The following is a 24,280-nucleotide window of genomic DNA, read 5'->3' on the forward strand; positions in this document are numbered from 1 at the left end:
ATATATATATATATATATATATATATATATATATATATATGCATATATATATATATGCATATACATACATATATATACATATATATATATATATATATATATATATATATGCATATATATATATATGCATATACATACATATATATACATATATATATATATATATATATATATATATATATATATATATATATATATACATATACATACATATATATACATATATATACATATATATATATATATATATATATATTTATTTATTTATTTATTGTTGCGGTTTTGAGTTTGTCAAGTGAGCCTAATAAAGGTTAAAGTTTGCCCCCCATAGTTAGTCACACAAGCAACATGTAGCCTCGCGATAGTATAGTTATGTCTTAGTATTTGTGAGTTTAGTTCCTTTCCAGTGTTAGTCTGCGTTGAGTAGGAGCCAGGAGAATAGGCCCTACTTGCCACCGACTTTCCAGCTCACCCTAGCCTCAATCCAGTTTGCTAAACGTTGGTTGATCATTGTGCGAGTTAACATTGTGCGAGACCTAGGAAGGTCCGGGTGGAGTCGAGGGTGGAGCGGCGGAAGCGCTGACGGTAAGCACGAGCCGCCAATCAGAGCTCGGAGGTGGTGACGGCGGCGTTGCGTCGCAGGGTGTGGTGAGAAGGTTCGAGTGAGTTCCAGAAGGTTCGGGGGGCGTAGCTATAAAACCTGCTGCACGAAAGGCCTCGACAGGACTTGCTGCGAGAGAGAAAGATAGAGGAATTGCTGTGAGTGAGAAAGACAGAGGAATTGCTGTGAGAGAGAAAGATAAAGGACTTGCATCGGAGGGCTTGAAGGACTAGAGCGGCAAAGCCGAGAGCAAAGGAGGACTCGCGGCAGTTGATGAACTTGATGAACTTCACGCACTTGCACGAAAGCGGTACAGATACGCGGGCGCAGCCAGACGCACTTGAACCGAATACCGCGCATTTGAGATGCGCGAGTGAGAACGGCTGAGTAACCGCCAGCCGCGCTAAGTCCACCCTTTACCGTTCCGCCCCATCATCTGCTTGTTCGGGAGACGCGCCACGAGTCCCTGCCTTCGCCTGCCACCATCTTCGCGGGACGTGCCAGGGCCGTGGAGAGCCGGATGGAGGTCGTCTCTGGACGACCACATCAACGCGTGGGCTGACCAGGTACCCATCTGCAATTCCCTGTGTGAGTGTGAGCCGGGCCCGTTGTCCAAGGGATAAGTTAAGACTGCCCAAGGTTGCTCTGTGTCTCTTCGTCCTTGAACCTTGTATATACGAGTGGGAATAATTAAACCCTTTTGTTCTTCCTTTCTTCCTGATTCGACCGTTCCTGTGGTTTCCTCATTTGGCTAAGCGTGGTAAGGGTAGAACCGCTCTAATCGGGTTCCAATATCTAAGTAACTGCGCGGACCACGTGTACGCAATCCGCTCGGCATACTCAAACCACACGTGGTTCGTGCGAGGCTTGTTTCCTCGCTCCCAGGGCAGCGCGGGGAATTTGGTACGAGCGAGAAGTGGTCCCGAAACCCTACTCCGCGTGTGTCCGAGAATGACGTCTCAAGTCTCGGTTCCACCAAGCCCAGAAAGACAAGGGGATTAACCCCCCCTTGATAAGGGGATTAAGGGCGGCGTAGAGAACTGCAACAATTGGTAGTCAGGAGTGGGGATTTGGAACGTGGGACAAAAATTTTGGGACAAAATTTTTGGACAAAATTTTGGACACCAATTGTACATATTGGCCACAACAATTGGTGTCGGGGAGTGGGATTTGGAACCCAACCAAATTTTTGTGGACGAATTGGTTCCAAATCACGAGCGACCGAAATTTAGTTTTAAAATTCAAAATTTTAAATTCGTGCCATGGCTAGCCAAGGCGGTCGAATGCCGGTGGGGGTAGAAGAGGAGGTAGATGAGGAGGAATTAATGACCCATGACCCACGGGAAGAATTGGGAGAAGAGGAGGACATTGATGAGGGGCCAGCAGCAGGGGTAGAAAATGGCGGCGCCTCGCACATGGCGGCGAGAGCCGAGCCCGCGGTGCCAGCGGCTTCGGACCTGTACTCACTCATGGCGCAATTCATGAAAGAAGTAAAGGGTGAATTGAAGGAAGCAAGGCATAGCGGGGACAAATCCACCAAAGAAATAAAAGAAATGGGGGACAGAACAACCTGGGAAATGAAAGAAATGATGGGCGAAATGAAGAATGACATAAATAAACTCGATGAAAGAATGGATACCCGAGGGAGTTAATAAAAGAAATAGGGGAGGACATTGGGCACATGTTGAGCGGGGAGGTCGCATTGGTACGCGATGAGGTAAAGCAGTGCGAGGAATGCAGGGAGAGTGGGGTAGAGCAGAGCGCGGCTAAGTTGACTGAGTGGATAGAAATCGCGACTCGGGGTGTAGAAAAGCCGACAGCCGTCGAATTGGAAAAATAAATTTTATGCGCGCCGGCGGTCGTCGAGCTAGAAAAAGAAATAAGTCAAATTGAAGAAGAAATGATTGGGGCTGAAGAGACGGTAGAGTTAGAGATTAAATCGAGGGTAGTAATGGAATGCACACAAAGTCTGTGTTTGCATTGTGATGCCGGGCTTGCTAACCCCAATGAAAGGTTGCAGGTGGTGTTGCCGGAGAAGAAGGTCCCCAGGGTGAGTATGGGTGTGTATGGCGTGAAAGTGTTTGGCGGGAAAAGATTTTTGGCGCGCTTGGGGTATAGACGAAGCCCGGGCGCTCGTGGAAGGTCCTTTGTGCGGTGTACGCGAGCGAATGGCGCGCGCGTGCGAGAGAAGTGTGCACCGGAGCGCGAGTGTATGACGGAATGTGTTTGGGAAGAGTGCGTCGACGAAGAGGGTGTTACAGAGTGTGCAATGGCCAAGGAGAGTGAGAGAGAATGCACACCAGAGCGTGTTGTAGAGAGTGTGCAGGAGTGCACACCAGAGCGTGCGATTGGTTCTGTACCAGGAGAGTGCACACCCGTGGACGTTACAGAGTACGTAACGAGCTCGTGTGTAACAGAAAAGTGTGTGATAATGGAGTGTGCGAACGCCGTGAGTGCGCCTGGGTGGTGTGCACCTGAGTGTGTAAGGGAAGAGTGTGCACAGGAGAGTGCCATAACAGAATGCAGGGAGTGTATGGGAGGCGCTGGGGTGCCGCGGTGTGCGAGTGAGGAGTGGGTCGCGTGTGGTGAGAACGCGGCTCGAGCATCGATGCAGACCGAGGTAGCGTTTCGCGCAACGTATAGCCGACGTGAGTCCTCGGTGAGTTGTGTGCGGCAGGGAACGGCAGGGATTGGTGCCGCAGCGGTCTCACAAGGACCGGCGTGCACAGTTTGCGCCAGGCCCCACTTTGTATGGTCGGGGCCGCATCGTGGCAGTAAAGGCGATTGGCACGGTTCAAGGGGGGGTCGGAGAGTTCGGAACCGTGCCCCCTGGCGGGTGCGATGCTCCGACCGTGGGCGGTTGGTCCATTGTGCGTGGGACCGCAAGGCCTCGCGCAGAGATGGCGCTTTGAACCTCGGCCCAACCATGCCCCCTCCCTTGAATCGAAAATGCCGGACGGACCCAACCAACAGTAGACAAACCACTGCATGGATCGCTCGGCTTTTCGAAGCTGAGCTGTGATGACGATGTATTCCCACTTGGAGAGGCTCGAGTATTGTGGACGGATGAGGATAGTGTACCCTGCGTGGTGGAATGGTAGTTTGACCATTCCTCACACCTCTGGGCTCATGAGCATTAGTTTAGGGGGATGGCAGTGACATGCACATGGAGGTGCCAGCAATGGTTACCTCCATGGGGCACTGAAGCTCGCCGAAGGCGGGCGAGGTTAATTGTTAGGGAAGTAGAGGACGGTAGAGGACGAGATTTAAGTAGGGACATCTGAACTATAGTGGGGACGTAGGTAGTTTAGGTGGTTGATAATGACGAGGGACTGCATAGTCTGAAGGGAAGACGGGAAGCACGAGTTTTAGGGGAAGTAGTCAGCCAGATGATGCTGTGTTTGTGAGGATTTGAGTATTGAGCAAATGAGGAATTGGTTGAGAATAACCGGGGTTGTGTTTGAGTAAAAGGAATTGTGTTTGAGGTGTGTGTGAGCACAAGAGTGTGCAAAAAAGTGGTGTGTGAAATAATTGGTGTGGAATGAGTAGTGTGGAATGCTTGGTGTGAAGCAAAAGGTGTGGAATGCATGGTGCGAAGGAGTGAATGGGGGGAGATGGACCCATTCACGGACACCCGGGGTGGGTAATGTAAAGCCAGGTAGAGGGTATAGGCAAAATTGTATGGATATTGACACCTGTGGTGCGGGAAGTGGCAAGTAGTGCTTTGGTTGGGTGCATGAGTCAGTGAATGGCTGGGCGTGTGGCTTTGTTGGTGCGTATGGTTATTGGAGCACTCCGCCACTGGTAGTTTGTCGGCCAGGTGAGGCCGCAGGTAGGCTCTGGGAGCCAGTTAGGGTTGTGAGTAGTTGTTCAATGGGGCCCGAGGATCCAAGAGAAGGACCCGGGTAGCCCAATGCCAAGGAGGGCATCAGAGGGGTAAAGAGCCAGGGATGGCCTTCCCCAGTTAGGTAGTCGCAGGAGCAGGTAAGCTCGGGTGGCGACTTCAGTGGCGGAGGTACGCAGGTAGTTGGACCTGCTAGTGGAGCCACATGACCCAGCCCCGAAATTGTGCCAGGGCACAGTGAGAAAAATTGGGGAGTGAGACCCAAATTCGTAGGGCACTGCAGAGTGGTCAATGGGGAATTCGGTTGTTAGAACCACATAGTTTAAAGAGGCCGATTGGCAGGGTATGACCCTGGGTAGTTAAAAAGTTAATGTTACTAGAGTAGTTAGAAAATGAGGAATTCCCTTTGCGCCTTACACATCCATTCACCGAGGATGACAAAGCTCCGCACCAGCACCAAGGCTTTGTAAACTGTTGAGTGAGTAAGACGCATCATGACGTGATGAGACAATGGGTTTGTTCCATTCCTTCCATCCTGGGAGGGATTGGAAGACGAATTTGGAGTAGAGGGGGATATGGGAGACAGGACGTAGTGACAAATTTGTAAATACAGGGAAGGGCAAGCGTAGTGTAAGCTGACGTTGGGGGGCACGGACGGTTAGGGACGAGCTCGCTCTGCTCGCTCTTCCGCGCCCCTGCGCTGCATTACCTTGTACTACTGTGTACCTCTGTGCCCTTTCCGCTTTGCCAGTTGTGCTTTGTCCCTCCCCCACCCAAGGACCATTTTGGAAGTGGAACTGTGCAGCTGCACCTTGCTACACAAGTGCATCACCCCTGTTGCACTTTGCTACACCTGTGCAGCTGAACTGCATGGCACTTTGCTGCAATATCCATGTCAATTGTTATAACTTTGCTGCACATGTGCAGCACTTGCTACCACAGACACTTTGCTGCACATTACCACGTTACACATTATGGACCACAGGTTTTGTGGCCATACACTTTTGTTGTGCAGCACTTTGCTGCAAACTCACCTTGCATCTTCGGACCACTTGTTTTGAGTGGCATCAATCTCACGCAGTTGGACCATATAGGGTTGGCCCTGCTGGCAAATACAACAAACACTTTTGTACATTTTTATTATTGGTGTGCTAGGAAAGAAGAACTGTAAGTTTTATGCACACAGAAGATGCAGGAAGCAAGAAGAAGGTGCCAGACAACAGCAGAAATGTGAAATGTGAACTTTTGAAATGTGTATTTGTGCATTCCTGTGCTTTTCTTCCCCTCCAATCTTCTTTCCAAAAAGGACAGGTCCTGGGTCATAGAACTGTAAATAAGGTTAGGTTTGTGCTTGTATATAAAATGCTGCCCACCGGCTTTATGTTTAGTTTGAAAACCATTCCGCAATTCAGTTAATTGTGGGCGTGAGTCTGTTAGTTAGCTACTCAACGCAGTAGGTGGGACATATCTAGTGTTTTAAAACTGTCGCATACACGGGTTAGAGTAAATGTTAGGGGGAACCACATCCAAGTGTCACACGGAATTAAAAGTTAGTCCCAAGTCTTTTTCAAAACCGGTCGTTCCAGTTTTTGTAGGTTTGACTCGGGGACGAGTCTGACAAGGGAGGGGGGCAGTGTTGCAGTTTTGACTTTGTCAAGTGAGCCTAATAATGGTTAAAGTTTGCCCCCCATAGTTAGTCACACAAGCAACATGTAGCCTCGCGATAGTATAGTTTGTCTTAGTATTTGTGAGTTTAGTTCCTTTCCAGTGTTAGTCTGCGTTGAGTAGGAGCCAGGAGAATAGGCCCTACTTGCCAGCGACTTTCCAGCTCACCCTAGCCTCAATCCAGTTTGCTAAACGTTGGTTGATCATTGGGCGAGTTAACACGAGGCAGGCCTAGGAAGGTTGGGGCGGAGTCGAGGGTGGAGCGGCGGAAACGCTGACGGTAAGCACGAGCCGCCAATCAGAGCTCAGAGGTGGTGATGGCGGCGTTGCATCACAGGGCGTGGTGAGAAGGTTCGAGTGAGTTCCAGAAGGTTCGGGGGGCGTAGCTGTAAAACCCGCTGCGCGAAAGCCCTCGACAGGACTTGCTGCGCGAGAGAAAGATAGAGGACTTGCTGCGAGAGAGAAAGATAAAGGACTTGCATCGGAGGGCTTGAAGGACTAGCGCGGGAAAGCCGAGAGCAAAGGAGGACTCGTGGCAGTTGATGAACTTGATGAACTTGATGAACTTCACGCACTTGCACGAGAGCGGTACAGATACGCGGGCGCAGCCAGACGCGCTTGAACTGAATACCGCGCATTTGAGATGCGCGAGTGAGAACGGCTGAGTAACCGCCAGCCGCGCTAAGTCCGCCCTTTCCCGTTCCGCCCCATCATTTGCTTGTTCGGGAGATGCGCCACGAGTCCCTGCCTTCACCTGCCACCATCTTCGCGGGATGTGCCGGGGCCGTGGAGAGCCAGACGGAGGCCGTCTCTGGACGACCACATCGATGCGTGGGCTGACCAGCTACCCATCTGCAATTCCCTGTGTGAGTGTGAGACGGGCCCATTGTCCAAGGGATAGGTTAAGACTGCTTAAGGTTGCTCTGTGTCTCTTCGTCCTTGAACCTTGTATATACGTGTGGGAATAATTAAACCCTTTTGTTCTTCCTTTCTTGCTGATTCGACCGTTCCTGTGGTTTCCTCATTTGGCTAAGCGTGGTACGGGTAGAACCGCTCGAATTGGGTTCCAATATCTAAGTAACTGCGCAGACCACATGTACGCAATCCGCTCGGCGTACTCAAACCACACGTGGTTCGTGCGAGGCTTGTTTCCTCGCTCCCAGGGCAGCGCAGGGAATTAGGTACGAGTGAGAAGTGGTCCCGAAACCCTACTCCGCGTGTGTCCGAGAAGGACGTCTCCAGTCTCGGTTTCGTCAAGCCCAGAAAGACAAGGGGATTAACCCTCCCCTTGTTAAGGGGATTAAGGGCGGCGTAGAGAACCGCAACAATATATATATATATATATATATATGTATATGTATATATATATATATATATATACACACACACACACACACAGGGTGAGCCTGAAATATGGTCATTTTTGAAATTCGTGTGAAGGAAATAAAAAATTGTATTTCAAAATAAATTCATTCATGATATTGAAGTACATAACATGCATTTTTATTTTTTACTGATTTAGTTTTCTTTTTTTACAGGCAGAACACTTGAGTGACCATGTAGAACTGGTCGGGTGAAGAACGCGCTTTCGCTATCAAAGCTTTTTACAAGAATAATGATAGTGCAACTGCTGCACAACGTCAATTCAATCCCCATTTCAATGTTCAACATCATGGAAATGTGCTGTCTTTTTGTGCTCTGAAGTTATGGGTTCAGAAGTTTGAGAAGACCGGTTCAACCTTAAAAGAGAAAGCACCAGGAGCACCCAAATCAGTAAGAACGGCACAAAACATTGAGCGTGTAAGGGAGTCAGTTTTGAGAAGTCCGCATCGCTCCAGCCGAAAGCATGAATCAGCCTTAAGAATTTCTCACACGGCACTACGCCGCATATTGCATAATGATTTATACTTTTATCCCTGTAAAATTCAAACTGTCCAGGAATTAAGCCAAGATGAACATCAGACATGAAATCAATGATATTGACGTGGCCATGTTGCAGAACGTCATGAATAATTGGCGTCCAAGATTGGAGGAATGTGTCAGACGAAATGGTGCGCATCTCCTCGATGTTCTTTTCCACAAATAAATGGCATGTTATGTACTTCACTTTCTTCTCAGAATTTGTTTTGAAATACAACTTTTTATAACCTTTACACGAGTGTTAAAAATAACCATATCTCTGGCTCACCCTGTATATGTACATAAATATAATTGTAAACCTCCATAACTATGTATGTTAATTAAGTACAAGACAAATAGTGTCCCATCACAGCCATTGCTGCACTATTTGTGACCGACAAGCATTGTCGGTCACATGAGCGCATTGTTGTCTATTGACTTAGCATATTACCGTTGGGACGCAGTTTTTTCAGGTGGAAATAAAGACGAATATAATTAGCTCTCCAACCCAGAGTGACACCATGACATCACCATCATGTTGTGCTCTACTGCGACCTATAGAGGGCATCTCGCAGTGTGCCTCAAGCCTTTTAGGCAATTCTTTAAAATGTCACAAGCTATGCTATTTTCTCTGCTTGTGGCATTTTGAATCAATGCTCATAAAGACTTGATTCACACTGCGAGATGCTTCCTGGGGGTCTCAGTATAGCAAAACATGATGGTGATGTCATGATCTTGCTACAGGTTGGAGAGCTGCTTATAATAAATGGGTATGTGTGTACAGATCACGTGTGAGTAATAACGAAAAAAAGAGCAGAGCAACCAACCAATGATGTGCCTTGACGTTTATTTTGCTTGAGGTTTGCAAAACTAAAAAAACCTCCTCCAGCTGACCTCGAGCACCAGCACGTGACCGGAAGTGGCCACATGGTGAAGAAAAACTGGTACGTGTCGGGGCTCATGGTCTCTTGGCCTGAGGAAGCTTGCTGTGGAGCATGTGAAATGTTGCCCAAGACCAGGTCTGCTCCTGCTTACTTGCTCAAATTTGCGGAGTAGATATAATTTTTACTTTCTGGTTGGAAGGGCCTTATTTCATTAAAAAAAAATATATATATATATATATATATAATTATGTATATATATCTGTAACACAACAAAATGTGAAAAAGTCAAGGGTTGTGAATCCTTTCTGAAGGCACTGTATATATCGGTTTTAGCCCGATCAGTCAATGGTGAAGAATCACTTTTAAAATCCTCTTAAGACAATAACTTTTTAACAATGTCTAATTAATATCGTAATGCGTAACGAAATTACATGCAATAACTCACTTACATAATCATTTTGAAATCATTGAATTTCAAAAAGAATGTTTTACCAATATAAAGAGACTTCCCATCACAAATATGGTTGCTCACATCCATCTCAATGATTGACATTCAATGTGTGTCACAAATCATGTTGCAGGTTTGTTCACGACAGGTGGAAATGCAGAGGGGAAGCCTTGTGCGTTTCCATTTGTGTATGGAACACGCACATACAACATTTGCACAACGGACGGACGAAGCGATCAGGAGCGATGGTGTGCCACGACCGATAATTACAACACAGATCTGAAGTACGGCTTTTGTCCTAACTCAGGTTGGATTGCTCTCATGTCTGATGGTTTGAAAAATCTCCTTTGAATTGTTAACGCTAAGATCACAGCAATGTATTCCTGTCATAACCAGACAATGGCATTGTTCGACAGAAGTTCTGAAGAAGAAGCATACCTGTTGTTCTGCCGTTTTTCTGTGCGTATGGACACAGTATTGACTACAGTTGGTGGAAATTCAGGGAAGAGTCCCTGTTTCTTCCCTTTCAACTTTCTGGGCCAGAGCTATAATGCCTGTACATCTGTTGGGCGTTTTGATGGAAAATCCTGGTGTTCCACAACTGCTGACTATGACAATGATCAGAAATGGGGATTCTGTACATCTTCAGGCAAGGTGTATCCACTAGCCACACTAGTTTGCACCACTATTTTAACTGCAGCAAATTATTCCAATTATACTTACCTCTTTGTGATGTCAATTCAGTTATACAGTCTTCAGACATGAAAATCAGCATGACAATTTGTATTTATAATACTTTATATCCAGTCATAAGCATCATGGGTAATAATGTGTTTACCTGCTGTTCCATATATTTAGCCAAATACAACTTCGAGCTGTTAGACACTTTTTTTATTAACTTTTGTAAAATATGGCCATTATTTATCTTCGTGAAATACATGTAAAGTTTACCAGCACAGTCTGAAAGCAGCTTCACCCTCAAAAGGCATCTTTATCTAGTGATGGGAATACGACGCCAACTAATTATGAACCGTTCAAGATTAGTTTCATAGACGAGGTTATTTGGTATTGCAAGATTATGGTTAACATGGGTCTCCTTTTTTTCTTGCTTAGAGTGAGATTTGTACATCAACCAAATCATGTCAACCTGCCAGCTTGCATCCAATTTCCATCAGTAGGCCAGTGAGTTGTTGGTATCTTAAATAATAAACCATGACTGTCTGTCTATTAGTGGGGCGGCTTAGCCCAAATATTCAAAAGAATTGTGCATTTTGTGAAACAAGCACCAAATTTGGCACAAATGTACATTAATATGTTGCGAACATTTTCAGATATTGGGCCACTTGAAATTCCGTAATTATATTTTTCAAATTTTTTCAAATTTCGTAATTTCAAATTTTTCGGGTGACACCGTCACAATTTCGGTCTTCGAGGCCGGCCGATAGGCAAAGTGTGACCGGAAGGGACGAGGTTCTCCTGACCACGTGGCCCTCGATCTGGGAAGCGAGAGGCGTTCCATTAGTGGACGCGCCCCTCACGCCCGACTTTTGGGCGGCCCCGGCAGGCCGTTTGTTTTGACGTTCCGTGACAGGCCCCGCACCCCCACCTCCGGGCCGACCGGAAGCTTGTGCTGAGTACATCATACCTGAACAACTCAGTGAGGCAGAACACAGCAGTGCACACCAGGGTGACCCCTTCAGTGTATAAACCAATTAACCTGTCCACTGCAGGGCATATAGAAATGAAGTTATTTTCTGCATATAATAATAATATAAGTTCAGTTCTATATAACAATTTCTGTTATCACCACTACCACTACAACTACCACTACTACAAGCTTTGTCTGGAATTTTGTGGACTAACAGACAAACAGACATACAGACGAGCTGGGATCAAAACATTACCTCCTTCCACCATTGAGTGTAGAGGTAAACATCATGGAAATTATATCATGCCCTAGATTTAATTCATGCTTACCCGTGTATTTGCTTCACTGGTTCACAAGGTCTTTTGCATACATGTAATTCAGACTCTCGTCTTCATTGCTGACCACACAATGTTCGCAACATATTAATGTACATTTGTGCCAAATTTGGTGCTTGTATCACAAAATGCACAATTCTTTTGAATATTTGGGCTAAGCCGCCCCACTATATCGGCCGGCCTCGAAGACCGAAATTGTGACGGTGTCACCCGAAAAATTTGAAATTACGAAATTTGAAAAAATTTGAAAAATAAAATTACGGAATTTCAAGTGGCCCAATATCTGAAAATGTTCGCAACATATTAATGTACATTTGTGCCAAATTTGGTGCTTGTATCACAAAATGCACAACAGGTTTGCTATGCTGCTACACTATATTTGTCCCCGATCGACTCCCTCGGTTTTTGGTCTAGCCCCGCCAAACTTTCTGTTGAACCTTTTGGGGTCTCAGCGGGTGTCATAAGGTGGGTGAGACGTTTCATAAATTTCTCAATACAATCATGATTTTAAGTTTCCACCCATACAAAACTGCTCTCTGTTTGCATGTAAACACATTCATGGGTTCGGCATTAGCAGTTTCACCATTTATCGCATGTGGAAACATTCGTTGATTCGGTAATATCTCAATACAATAATTGTGACTTTTGGGTCCCTGCATGTGTCCTACCCAAAGTGGGTGAGAGTTTTCAAAGAAGTTCTCAAAGCATTTTTCTTTTGTGATTTTGGGCTCCCACCCATGCGTATCACAGGTACTTCACTAGTTACATAATGCAGTTGGATTGGCATATATATTTTGCAATCATATAAATAAATGAATAAATCAAATGAAGAATGAGTGGGCAGTATGATATATATATATGTATATATATATATATATATATATATATATATATATATATATATATATATATATATATATATATATATATATATATATATACAGTCACGTGAAAAAGTAAGTACACCCCATGTAAAGTTTTGACTTTTTCAACATATTTCATACAGCTATTTGATCTTCATTTCAACAATATTGATAGATAAAGGTGATATAATAAAACAAATATCATGAAACATTTACATTTTGTAGTCCATTGTATAATTTAAATAAACATAAATGCAAATTTCGCACGTGGAAAAAGTAAGTACACCCTTGGCTCTAATACGTGGTATTGCCCCCTTTGGCAGAAACAACCTCAAGTAGGCATTTCTTATAACTGTCTACCAGTCTCTGACATCGACTGGAAGAAATTTTTGCCCACTCCTCCATGCAGAATTATTTCAGCTGTGTGATGTTTGAGGGGTTTCTTGCATGCACAGATCGTTTCAAATCTCCCCACAACATCTCGATGGGATTTAGATCCAGGCTTTGACTTGGCCATTCCAGAACCCTCCATTACTTTCTTTTCAGCCATTCCTTGGTGGATTTACTGGTATGTTTAGGGTCATTGTCATGTTGCAAGGTCCACCTTCGGTTGAGCTTCAACTCCCCGGCAGATGGCCTCACATTATCCTCAAGCACCCTCTGGTACAATGAAGAATTCATAGTGGATTCTATGATGGTGAGCTGCACAGGCCCTGATGCAGCAAAGCTGCCCCAAACCATAATATTTCCACCACCATGCTTTACAGTTGGTATCAGGTTCTTGTGGTCAAATGCTGTCTTTGGTTTTCGCCAAACATGTCTTCTGGTACTGTGGCCACATAGCTCTACCTTTGACTCATCTGTCCAGAGCACATTGTTCCAGAAGTGCTGGTCTTTGCCGAGGTGTTCATTGGCAAACTTTAGTCTTGCCCTGATGTTCTTTCTGGACAGCAAAGGTTTCCACCTGGCACACCTCCCATGTAGATCAAATTTGTGCAGCCTCTTTCTAATGGTAGACTCGTGCCGCTGGCCGCTTTAACGCATGTAAAAACGTGGATCTCGCCACCAGCCTTCTCCCCTTACCAAGGGGGGATTAGTCCCCTTGTCTTTGACTGGCCGAAGGGACCCGGGACCTATGACGTCCTTCCCGGACAGCGCGAAATAGGGTATTAGGACTAGAATCGCTATTACCTAATTACTCGCGCTGCGCTGAAACGAGGAAATAAGCCCCGCACGAACCACGCATGTTGAGACGCCGAGCGGTGCGTACACGCGAGCCGTGCCGTTTATATGGTGAACCCGGTTCTAGCGATCTTATTCGTACCACGCTTAGTCAATGGATAAATCACAAAAACGGTCGAATTGGAAAAAGGAATAACAGGTTTTATTTTCACTATTCACAATGGTTGAGAGAAAAAGAGGACACAGTGCAGCCTTAAAACAGTCTTAACTTAATACCAAGGACCAACGGGCCCGTCACAAACACACTCACACGGGGCTTGCAGCTGCAGGGTGATGGTCCGCGTCCAAGGATGGCTCCTGTGCAGCTCCCTCCAGTCTCCGGCTCGTCTCGTGCAGATGGTAAGTAGGGAAGGCAGGAGCTCTCCGCGTGTTGTTTGGCGCACAAGGGTTAATACGGGGCGATTTGGTAGGAAGCGGACTTCGGTGGTTAATCACTGGCAGGTATTACCGCGTTTACTCGCGTGGCTGAAGTAGGCGCTATACGCCACCGGCGCGTCTGGCTGCAGCCGTGTACTCAGCGCCTCTTCTTCCTCTCTTCTGGCGCATACGTTATACTGTGCGAGTTACAGTTCAATGCCTCCAAAGCGAGTGATGCGAGGCAAGTTCTCTCCACACAAGTCTTTTCACCAATGCCGTGTGCACACGAGTCCTCCAGCGCTAGTCCTTCTCATCAGTCCTGTGCAGTCCTGTTCAAGGGCTTTGTGCAGTGACTTATATAGGCACACCCCGCGAACCTGGTAGAACTCACCAGACGCCCCTCTCCACGCCCTCTCATGCCATGCTGTTAGAGCCCTGGTTGGCTGGTGGCTCTTACTGTCATCGCCTCTGATGCTCCGCCTTGACGCCGCCCCCACCCCGACCTCGCGCTCCTCCTTCTCAGGCCTACCTCGTGTTACTCGACTAGTGAGCGAGCAAAGGGCAGCAAATGCTGTGGGCAGCCAAAGCATAATAAACTGAGCGGGCAGCCAAATGGGGCACGGGATCAATTACGCCCATTGAGGTGGAATTGGAGGGTGGACGCAAAATGACCGGGACCTAAACTCATGTCTTTACACAACGCAGGTATCAAAGGGGAAATGGCCTATACTTACACATACTATGACATAACTAATACTACAAGGGGGCCTACGTGTTGCTCGTGGACTAACTATGGGGGGCAACCCTTTAACCTTTAATGATCAATATGTGCAAATCTCAAAACCGTAGCAATATAATGGAAGTGTTTGGGAGAGGTGGGTGTAGAAAAGCAATGTGAATGTGATCATCACTGCTCTCAGTATTATTCTTGTTGGTATTTTGTGAAATCCTGCGTTAATTGTTTTTTAAGACTTATTGCCACACGGAACTTCATGGCTCAGCTTGTAATTCGAGGGCAGTTTCATGATCGCCAGGTTTTATTGATAGAAATGGTGTTCCTTAAGCTGCAAAGTGCTATGGATGCTACACCTATAATCTTAACAATTGCGTGGTTTATTTTACAGGTATCAGTTTGCTGCTGGCAGCCGTTCATGCTTTTGGACATGTTTTGGGTCTTTCCCACAATACAGACCCTACATCTATCATGTTCCCCCTCTATTCATATCAACGTAGCTTCCATTTATCTCCTGCTGACATCAATGCCCTGCAAGCAATCTTTGGTCAGTGATATGAGTTTTCATTTTCTGGAGATTAAACATCGCGATACAAAATTTACAAGTGTGTTTGCTAATTATTTAATTAATAATTAATCGTCTTAATCATGCAATCCTCATCTGTTTTTAGAAACTCGATAGGCTACATCCAAGATAGTCTCCAAAGCAAAAACTGATTTGAGATGAGAATAATTATTTTCACTGGCTTTTAGAATGCTGGGAACATTTATGCATGTTGTAATATACTAATGTTCAAGTTTAGAACATAAGCATGGACAGCACATGGAAACATGTGCAAGGAAAACCTGATGTAACAAAAAGCCATCTGGCTAGTCTTATGATGTAAGTGCTCTTACACTGTTACCACTTGAAATTGCTGGCCCAGCATTCTTCTGTGTGCTCCATTCATTGTTTCCCATATATCAGTATTTTGCACAGCAATTAACAACTGCACTCATTCGAAGTATTATTTTTGTGCTGAGAACTGATCTTAAACGCATTCATTGGATGACATGGCGTAACCTTGTAGGTGTGGTGAAAAAGCAGCATCTCTCACGGTTGAGCCAACTTGAGCCAACGAATGGTTATTTATTTGCAGGAATAAAGGGGGAAGAGCCAGCTGAGAGTCCAATTCAACCAGAGCCCCCTAGTGACATCTGCCGACTATCAAGCAAAATTGATGCCATTGCGTCTTTAAATAACCACACCATCATCTTTGTGGGCAAGTGTGTGACACTTTTGTTTGTATACTCCTTATTTGTAGAGACTGAATTTTTATACATAGCATTTTCATGGTCCCCCGAAGTTGGCCTGGGGACATAAGTCAATAACAATGTGTGGACTGACATCACATGTAGGCCAGGCAAGAAAAACACCAGCTCCCAGAAAGTCATGAATGAGCTAGATGAGTTATTATTGTCACTTTAAGAGCAACATAGTAATTCTCTTGAGATAGGCTTATTTTCCAGGTGCATCGAATCTAAATTATATTAACACTGATGCCTTAAATTAAATTTGAACAAACAAACTCTGGGATTTCATTCATCCAAGCATCCTCACTGTAAAGCCATCACCATTGCCATAGATTAAAAACAAGACCGAAAGTCTAACAACGGCGTAGCCGGGCTTGTTTGATTCTTTAGTTGAAGAGGATAGTATGACCTGGGTGGGGATACCAGTTAGCACATAATGTAAGTATTATTTTTTGGCATTGAGACACTGGTTTATTCTATGTTTTGAGTCAACAATGAACCAACCATACACCGCTTCAATCTAGAAACTTTGCAATAACGACAAAGGGATTGCAGTTGCAATTATATTTCCGATATTATTATTATTGACGATATTATTATTTTTACGAAAACAATAATACTGTATTAATAAACCTGGGCTAATTTGTCCGAAGCGGCCTGAAGGTGAGCCATGAAGCCGAAGGCCTATACGCACTGTGTCATTCGAAGACCTGTAACGCCAATGCTTTTGATATTTGATGGTCATTTTAACAATCGGTTTGTTTGTGTTTCACACTGCATGAAAAACGTTTAGGTCGAGCATGGCGATTGTGATATATGAAAGATTTGACGATATTGTTGCGGTTGTGCCATAAAGGCAAACCCCCTATAGTTCGTTGCACGACAACATGTAGCCTGCAGTAGTTAGATATGTCTTATTGAATGTAAAGATTAGCACTTTCCCATTGTGTAGTAATCAAGACCAATATGCGTTGAAGTTAAGCGGGATGTCAAACCTCCGTGTGGTTAAGGGAAGCCATTACTATGAGCAGGAAGGCATGGCCAAAAGCACGGCCCAGGTGACCAATGGCGAGCCGGGAACACGTCGCCATGATGCAACAAGCCTCAGCCAATGGGAAGCTGTGGAACATTTTTGCATGTGTGGGCGGATCTGGTAAAAGCCCACGCAGATCGCAATTTCATTCTATTGGCTTCGATTTCACCACGTGGACGACACCCCTCTTGGACTCTGCCTCGCCGACGATAGTGCTCTTTGCCTTGGATTTCGCAGCACAGAGGACACACCTGAGCTCTTGCCCTTTTCGCCATGCCCACGACGAGACTTCGCTTGCTTTTTCGTTTCTCCCACGACAGGTGTTTGGCCTTTGTGTTCTTGGTCGACACCCATCGCTTCTGCGCCGATTTCTTGCGCCATCCGGCTGACCTGCAAGCTTGTCCAACCTGCGCTGAAGTTCATCTTCCTGCGCTGAAGTTCATCTACCTGTGTTTAAGTTCGTCCGTGCCAACTTCGAGGTGGCGGTTCGTCCTTCGGACCTTACCTCATCCAGGCTGCACGTCCGCATCGGGTATTGAACTGCAAGCCATGCACACCAGACCATGTGGTCACCAGTGAGGCAATCCCAGCACGTACATCGGTACGCCCTTAACCAGAGTGTTATTCCCTGAGTGAGTGTGTCAGAGTGTGAAGGCGTCAGTGGGGTATTAGGTAAGAATTGGTAAGCTGAATCTTCATCTCTGTTTCTCTGTGCCTTCAAAATAAAAGGCTGTACATTTGATTCCTTTCCAACCTGTTCAGTGCGTCCTTTCTCCATTGGCCTGGCATCATCCGAGACCGAATTTGGCTAGATTCAGGTCCATAAATCTCGTGAGGTAATGCCGCTTTCCACACCGTGCAAATCCGCTCGGCACGCAATTGAATAAGGTGTGTGAAAGCGAGGGTTTGATCCCCGGTTTTTCCGGTCACGTGTCTTCAAGGTATTTGGGAATATTGACCAGTAAACTCTTCGACGCGTAGCTGGGAAATTGGCGATCGGAATTGCTTAGTAATCCGTCAACCACGAACTTAGTCGTGGACGGTGGCCTCAGTGGACCCGGAGTTTGAGGGTGAGCAGGGCATAAACCCCCCTTAGTACGTCGATGAACCCGGGATCCGCAACAATATGTTCGGCCTGAACGAAATTGGAATCAAAATGGCGGTGTGTGGAGTCTGTCGCCATACTGCCGCAATGATGTCACATCACCCCTGTCATGTGACCAGATCCTCAGCTCTGATTGGTGTATGCTTGAGGGGACATACGGACATATGGACAGAAAAACACTATTATAGACGGCTTTGCCCTATGGGCTACGCCGTAAAAATAATTTTGTTTATTGGGTAAAAGTTACTGTTTTTAATGCAAATGTTTACCTTTTATATATATTTTAATTGATCCCTATTACAGCTATGACGGCACTCAAAGAGCGTATAGTCTCGCCTCGCACGCTCACTCTGAACAAAAATACCATCGTTAACTAAACACAGTATTATTATGGCCCATACACCCATATCATCCATGCACCCATGCACCCATTTATGTCACATAGTTTTTTGGCGAAGGATATGTACGTCATAAATTTAATTCTTCACTCACATCGGGTCATAGATCATATTTATGAAGTTTCAGATTTTTAGATAAGGATTTAAATTCAACTCATTATGGCTTTTCTTTTTTTCTTTTCTTTTCAACTTTTTTCCCCACCTGTTGAATCAACTTCCACTTTTTCTTCAATCTCATTCTTTCCTCCAGGTTTTCAAGACAGCTGTTCATTTACCACAGCTCAGATCATCCCCCATCCAAAACCATGATATTTCTACCCCCATTAACCCTTCACCCCTCTCATCCTCTTCTTTTCAAATTTCCAGTTTTTCCTTCCTGAGAGTCTTCTTCTGTATCCATCTTGTGTATCCCATGCATCCTCTCCTGCCACCTCCCAACACCCAATGTTTGTCCAAGTCTCCCTCTATTTTATCCGTCAACCCTGCTGTTGGTGTTTCCTCCATTTTTTTCTACCGTTCCTTTTGTTCTGTTGGTCCTGATCTGTTCAGTGTTTCGCTCTTCCATGAGCCTTGACCTTGTATACAAAAAAAACATGTCGGTCATTTCCAGTGGTATAATTGATTGCATCTGTTCTGCAGTTTATCTATTCTACAAGGTTTAATTTCATTGGCTGTCATCCATGATGCCTCATTGGCGAAGAGTATCTGATTTCCACCGGCTTTCAATTCTTCATAACAAATATTGGCAACATAGGCCTTCCAGATCGAAAATTGTAGATATGATGTTATGAAGGGCATTGTCTTTCAGCAGATGTTAGATGAAAGTGATATTAAAAAGTATGTACCATTATATGTGCAGCTGCATTTCTCACAGGAATTTGGCTTCATTTCCCTGTAGGCATTACTGGAACGTCTCTGAAGCAGGCCAGCTGCCTGCCGGGCCTAGCCTTGTTTCAGGCCGCTGGCCGAGTGGGCCAGGACAAGTCCAGGCCGCGGCAGAAGGCCAAAGTCAAATCGGACTGCTCTTGTTCTCTGGTCTGTGCGTACATTGAATGTTTCTCACTCTTTGGCAATTGCAGTGTAGACACATGTATATTTTTGAACTTGTATTTTTATAAGATGCAGTTTTACACAGTTTATGCTTTGCTTGTTCAGCTAGAGAAATATATACGAGTATATATATACAGTCACATGAAAAAGTAAGTACACCCCATGTAAAGTTTTGACTTTTTCAACATATTTCAACATACAGCTATTTGATCTTCATTTCAACAATATTGATAGATAAAGGTGATATAATATAACAAATATCATGAAACATTTACATTTTGTAGTCCATTGTATAATTTAAATAAACATAAATGCAAATTTCGTATGTGGGAAAAAGTAAGTACACCCTTGGCTCTAATAGGTGGTATTGCCCCCTTTGGCAGAAACAACCTCAAGTAGGCGTTTCTTATAACTGTCTACCAGTCTCTGACATCGACTGGGAGAAATTTTTGCCCACTCCTCTGTGCAGAATTCTTTCAGCTGTGCGATGTTTGAGGGGTTTCTTGCATGCACAGCTCGTTTCAAATCCCTCAACAACATATCGATGGGATTTAGATCCGGGTTTGACTTGGCCATTCCAGAACCCTCCATTTCTTTCTTTTCAACCATTCCTTGGTGGAATTACTGGTATGTTTAGGGTCATTGTCATGTTGCAAGGTCCACCTTCGGTTGAGCTTCAACTTTCCGACAGATGGCCTCACATTATCCTCAAGCACCCTCTGGTACAATGAAGAATTCATAGTGGATTATATGATGGTGCGCTGCCCAGGCCCTGATGCAGCAAAGCTGCCCCAAACCATAATATTTCCACCACCATGCTTTACAGTTGGTATCAGGTTCTTGTGGTCAAATGCTGTCTTTGGTTTTCGCCAAACATGTCTTCTGGTACTGTGGCCAAATAGCTCTACCTTTGACTCATCTGTCCAGAGCACATTGTTCCAGAGGTGCTGGTCTTTGCCTCGGTGTTCATTGGCAAACTTTAGTCTTGCCCTGATGTTCTTTCTGGACAGCAAAGGTTTCCTCCTGGCACACCTCCCATGTAGATCAAATTTGTGCAGCCTCTTTCTCATGGTAGACTCATGCACTTTGACATCAACAGTGGCAAGAGCTACCTGTAGGTCCCGTGATGACATTCTGGGGTTCTTAGAGACTTCTTTCAGCATCTTGCGGTCTGCTCTCGGGCTGAACTTGCTGGGGCCGCCTGGCCTGAACAAGTTGGCAATTGTTTGGAATCTTCTCCACTTGTAGATGATCATCCGGACAGTCGAATGATTGATTTCAAATTGTTTGGAGATCTTTTTAAATCCCTTCCCAGACTCGTAGGCATCTATAACCTTCTTTCTGAAGGCCTCAGAGAGCTATTTTGATCTAGGCATGGTGACGCCGCACACTTCAACAACAAAGAGCAAACCAATTTAAATGTCTGAGGTTTAAATAAGGCAGGTTCCTCCAAGATCCTCTCTAACGATGTTTTAATCATTTGCACCTGAGCTGGTGCACCTGATTCTAATTTTATGTATTTGAAGTAGTGATAAATGTAGGGGTGTACTTACTTTTTCCACATGCGAAATTTGCATTTATCTTTATTTAAATTATACAATGGACTACAAAATGTAAATGTATCATGATATTTGTTATATTATATAACCTTTATCTGTCAATATTGCTGAAATGAAGATCAAATAGCTGTATGTTGAAATATGTTGAAAAAGTCAAAACTTTACATGGGGTGTACTTACTTTTTCACGTGACTGTATATATAAGTTCAAAACACACCTGGTCACAATTGTGCCGCACTGACCGGGTCCTCAGTCGAGGTCCTCAGCATCATCCCGTTTCGGTCCTTCAACCTCGATATGGTCAGCTAAGGTGGGCCAGCAGGGGCACAAACACATCCACATGCAGCAACTACACCTGTGTGCGTACATACCCCCACCCCCAGCCAGTGCGAACAACAACAACACCACCTCCACAACCAGAATCCACAGCACCAAACAAACATGGTGGAACACTCAAACACCCACCTTTATACGCTTCACCACTCACCAACAAAACACACCAGATCACACACACACACACACACACACACACACACACAACACCAACCAACCACCTACCCTTACAACATACACCACTCAACATACAAAAACACACACTCATGCAAAAATTAATTCATGCAAAAACACACACCCTCACACCCACTCACTCATATACACAAAATAAGAAATAATAATAGTAACAAAAAAACCAAAAAAAAAAAACACACACAACCAACCTACACCGTTTGACGTGCCTCCATAAACTTCCTCCATATCCAAAATGAGCCTTTCAAGGCAACCTGGGCCACCTTGTCACACATCCTCCTTCTTTCTGTCCCACACACTCCCAGCCTAGCAAGAAATGCAGAAAAGGAATTGCCAATATACCCTCTACACCCCACCTCAAATGGCTGACACGAAACCCGCCAACCCTTCTCCCGGCACTCTGCCTCCAGCTCACTGTACTTTCCTCTCTTCCTCTCATGCACCTCCTCCATGTTCTCTTCCGAAGGTACCGACAATTCCCCTAAGATGACCTGTCTTGTTGCACCTGACCAAATGACATTGTCAGGCCGCAACCTTGTCACACAGATCTCCCCTGGGAATACCAATTGTGGCTTTAGGTCTGCCACCACCTGCCAATCACAAGCATCTGACAGCCCTCTTGCTTTCCACCTCCTCCTCTTTCCACCTCTTACCACTTGGCCCTCTTTGACAAACCACACCTCTCCCCCATCAGTCTCCTTCTCCACTCTTCTTTCTCTCGACCTCAGCACCTCTTGTTGCACCATCTGCACCACCACTGCCAGCACCTGATCATGTCGCCACCTGTATTGTCCTGCTGCCAATGCTGCTGAACATGCACTCAGTGCATGCTGCACTGTTCCCACACCTCCACACAAATAACGTCTCTCCTCCTGCAACAACCTCCACAATCTCAAGTTTACTGGTGACGGAAGCACATCATACGTTGCCCGCAACAGGAAATTCAACAATATTGGCTCCATCCTCCAAATCTCTTGCCACTTCAATATCCTCATCCGCACACCTTCCCACTTAGTCCAAGCACGTTGCTGTGCCTGACCGACTGCTTTCACATATCTCCCCTCCTCTTTCTTTCTTCTCACCTCCATCTCAACCATCTTCTGCCTCTCTTTCACACATGCCTTTCCCCATCGCTCATGCTTCATCCACCCCAAGCCATGCTTCCCATGCTGTACCATCCCCATGACCTCCTCCTGTTGCAACCTCTCCTCCATCTCGTCCACCTCTGCTCTTGCAATCCACTTCCGACTTCCTTTCTTCTCTGGGAGAGCATTCTTTATCACTGCATCACTTGAATCCCGCAACATCATGAATTGCCGCACCCTCACCACCTTAAACTCCTCGGTTAATGATGTCAATTGAAAAAAACCACACACAACCTCTTTCCACTTGGCCCTCTTTGACAAACCATACATATACATACATATATGCATATATACACAAACATATACTGGCTTATACAACACAACATATATAACACACAAAATTAAATAATGACGAAGCAGCATTTAATTAACAATCTCGGGAGATGACTATCTCGTGATATGTGCTGGACAGACTGACAAGCATATTATTATAACTAGCAACGGTACCTGCCCTACGGGTGGGGTTTCAATTGGGAGGCCCAAATGAAAAGGCAAAATATCACAAATTGAAGGCTTTTTTATTTTCAACGATTCATATAAACATCCGTTGAATCATATCACACGCAAATCATCAAAATCTAAACAGTACATGGCGCCCATTTTGAAAAAAGATTTAATTCTGCAAAACGGAAGCGGCCGCTACACGTCTTTCTCAGTTGCACGTTTATGTGTGAAGAGTGCGCGCCAAATCTGTAACACGGAAGCGGCCGCTACACCTGTTTCTCAGTCGCTTTGCATACGCTGCCATGTTACTTCGGAGCCGCACGTTTATATGGGAAGAGTTCCTCAGGAGTCGATCTACTCTCTCCTGGTATGTAGAATAAACAGTATTTGTAGAATTTCAACAAAAGCCACATCACTGTTCATATCGGTAAATATTATTCCATCATGTTTGGAAAAACTGGAAAAATAATATAGCCTATTTTACTCCAGGGGGTCCCAGAATTACCCATCCAAAATATCGTTGCGATCGGTTCAGCCGTTTTTGCGGTACCTTCGAACAGACAGACGGACATTTGGTGAATTATAGTAAGATGTATGTATGTAGATATACAGTAACACATTTATATATACATATACTGGTACTGTATTTATATATTCTGTGATGTGCCTGACAGGGAGTAACATGTGGAGAATTCCTGGCCTATCAAATGAAAGCCACTTCCCTGAGCCTATCTCCAATCTCGGCCTGAATCTCTCAACTTTTCGAGTCGATGCTGCTCTCTACATTGACTCGTGGAAGCTCCTCCTGCTCCTCGATGGAGAGTTGTTGTGGAGGTGATTCTTTAAGCAAACAATTAAATTACTTGTGGAAAAACTAAGAACTAGGATAAAAGTTATTTTAGTGCAAGGTGAAATGGCATTGGGATTTGAGGATTTGGAGAAGGCCTATGCCAATGTCCCAAGAGAAATGGTGAAGGGAACACTGAGGTGGATGGGAGTGCCAGAGGCAGAAGTTAGGTTGGTGGAAGGGATGTACAAGGGAATGGAGGGAAGAGTTTTATTTGGTGCTCGGATGTCGGATGAGTTCAATGTGAACATCGGTTTGTAGCAGGGAAGTGCTCTCAGCCCACTCCTGTTTATCATGGTGATGGAGCTGGTAAGCAGGAAGGTAAACATGAAAGATTTTATGGGGAGGATATTGTATGCGGA

At 45.1% G+C, this 24,280-nt stretch overlaps 1 protein-coding gene across 14 annotated transcripts in view; it reads left to right on the forward strand.

Annotated features, from left to right (window-relative positions):
* LOC137435222 (72 kDa type IV collagenase) overlaps positions 1-24,280 on the forward strand; it is an 80,059-nt gene that overhangs the window by 48,230 nt on the left and 7,549 nt on the right. For 3 of the 14 annotated variants that reach the window (XR_013624555.1, XM_078784537.1, XM_078784535.1), the window contains exons 6-11: positions 9,475-9,625; positions 9,758-9,990; positions 14,911-15,066; positions 15,659-15,785; positions 19,247-19,383; positions 23,746-23,905. Coding sequence is in view for 9 of the 14 variants with exons in the window: in XM_078784537.1 (XP_078640663.1) it covers positions 9,475-9,625; positions 9,758-9,990; positions 14,911-15,066; positions 15,659-15,785; positions 19,247-19,383; positions 23,746-23,905 (964 nt within the window). In the remaining 5 variants the exon portion in view is untranslated. Of the gene's footprint in view, positions 1-9,474; positions 9,649-9,757; positions 9,991-14,910; positions 15,067-15,658; positions 15,786-19,246; positions 19,388-23,745; positions 23,906-24,280 lie in introns of all 14 variants that reach the window. The other 11 variants (XR_013624556.1, XR_013624557.1, XR_013624560.1 and 8 more) reach the window with 10 other exon arrangements.

The sequence above is a fragment of the Myxine glutinosa genome, chromosome 9 (assembly GCF_964187855.1).
Source record: "Myxine glutinosa chromosome 9, kmMyxGlut1.1, whole genome shotgun sequence".
Lineage (NCBI taxonomy): Eukaryota > Metazoa > Chordata > Myxini > Myxiniformes > Myxinidae > Myxine > Myxine glutinosa.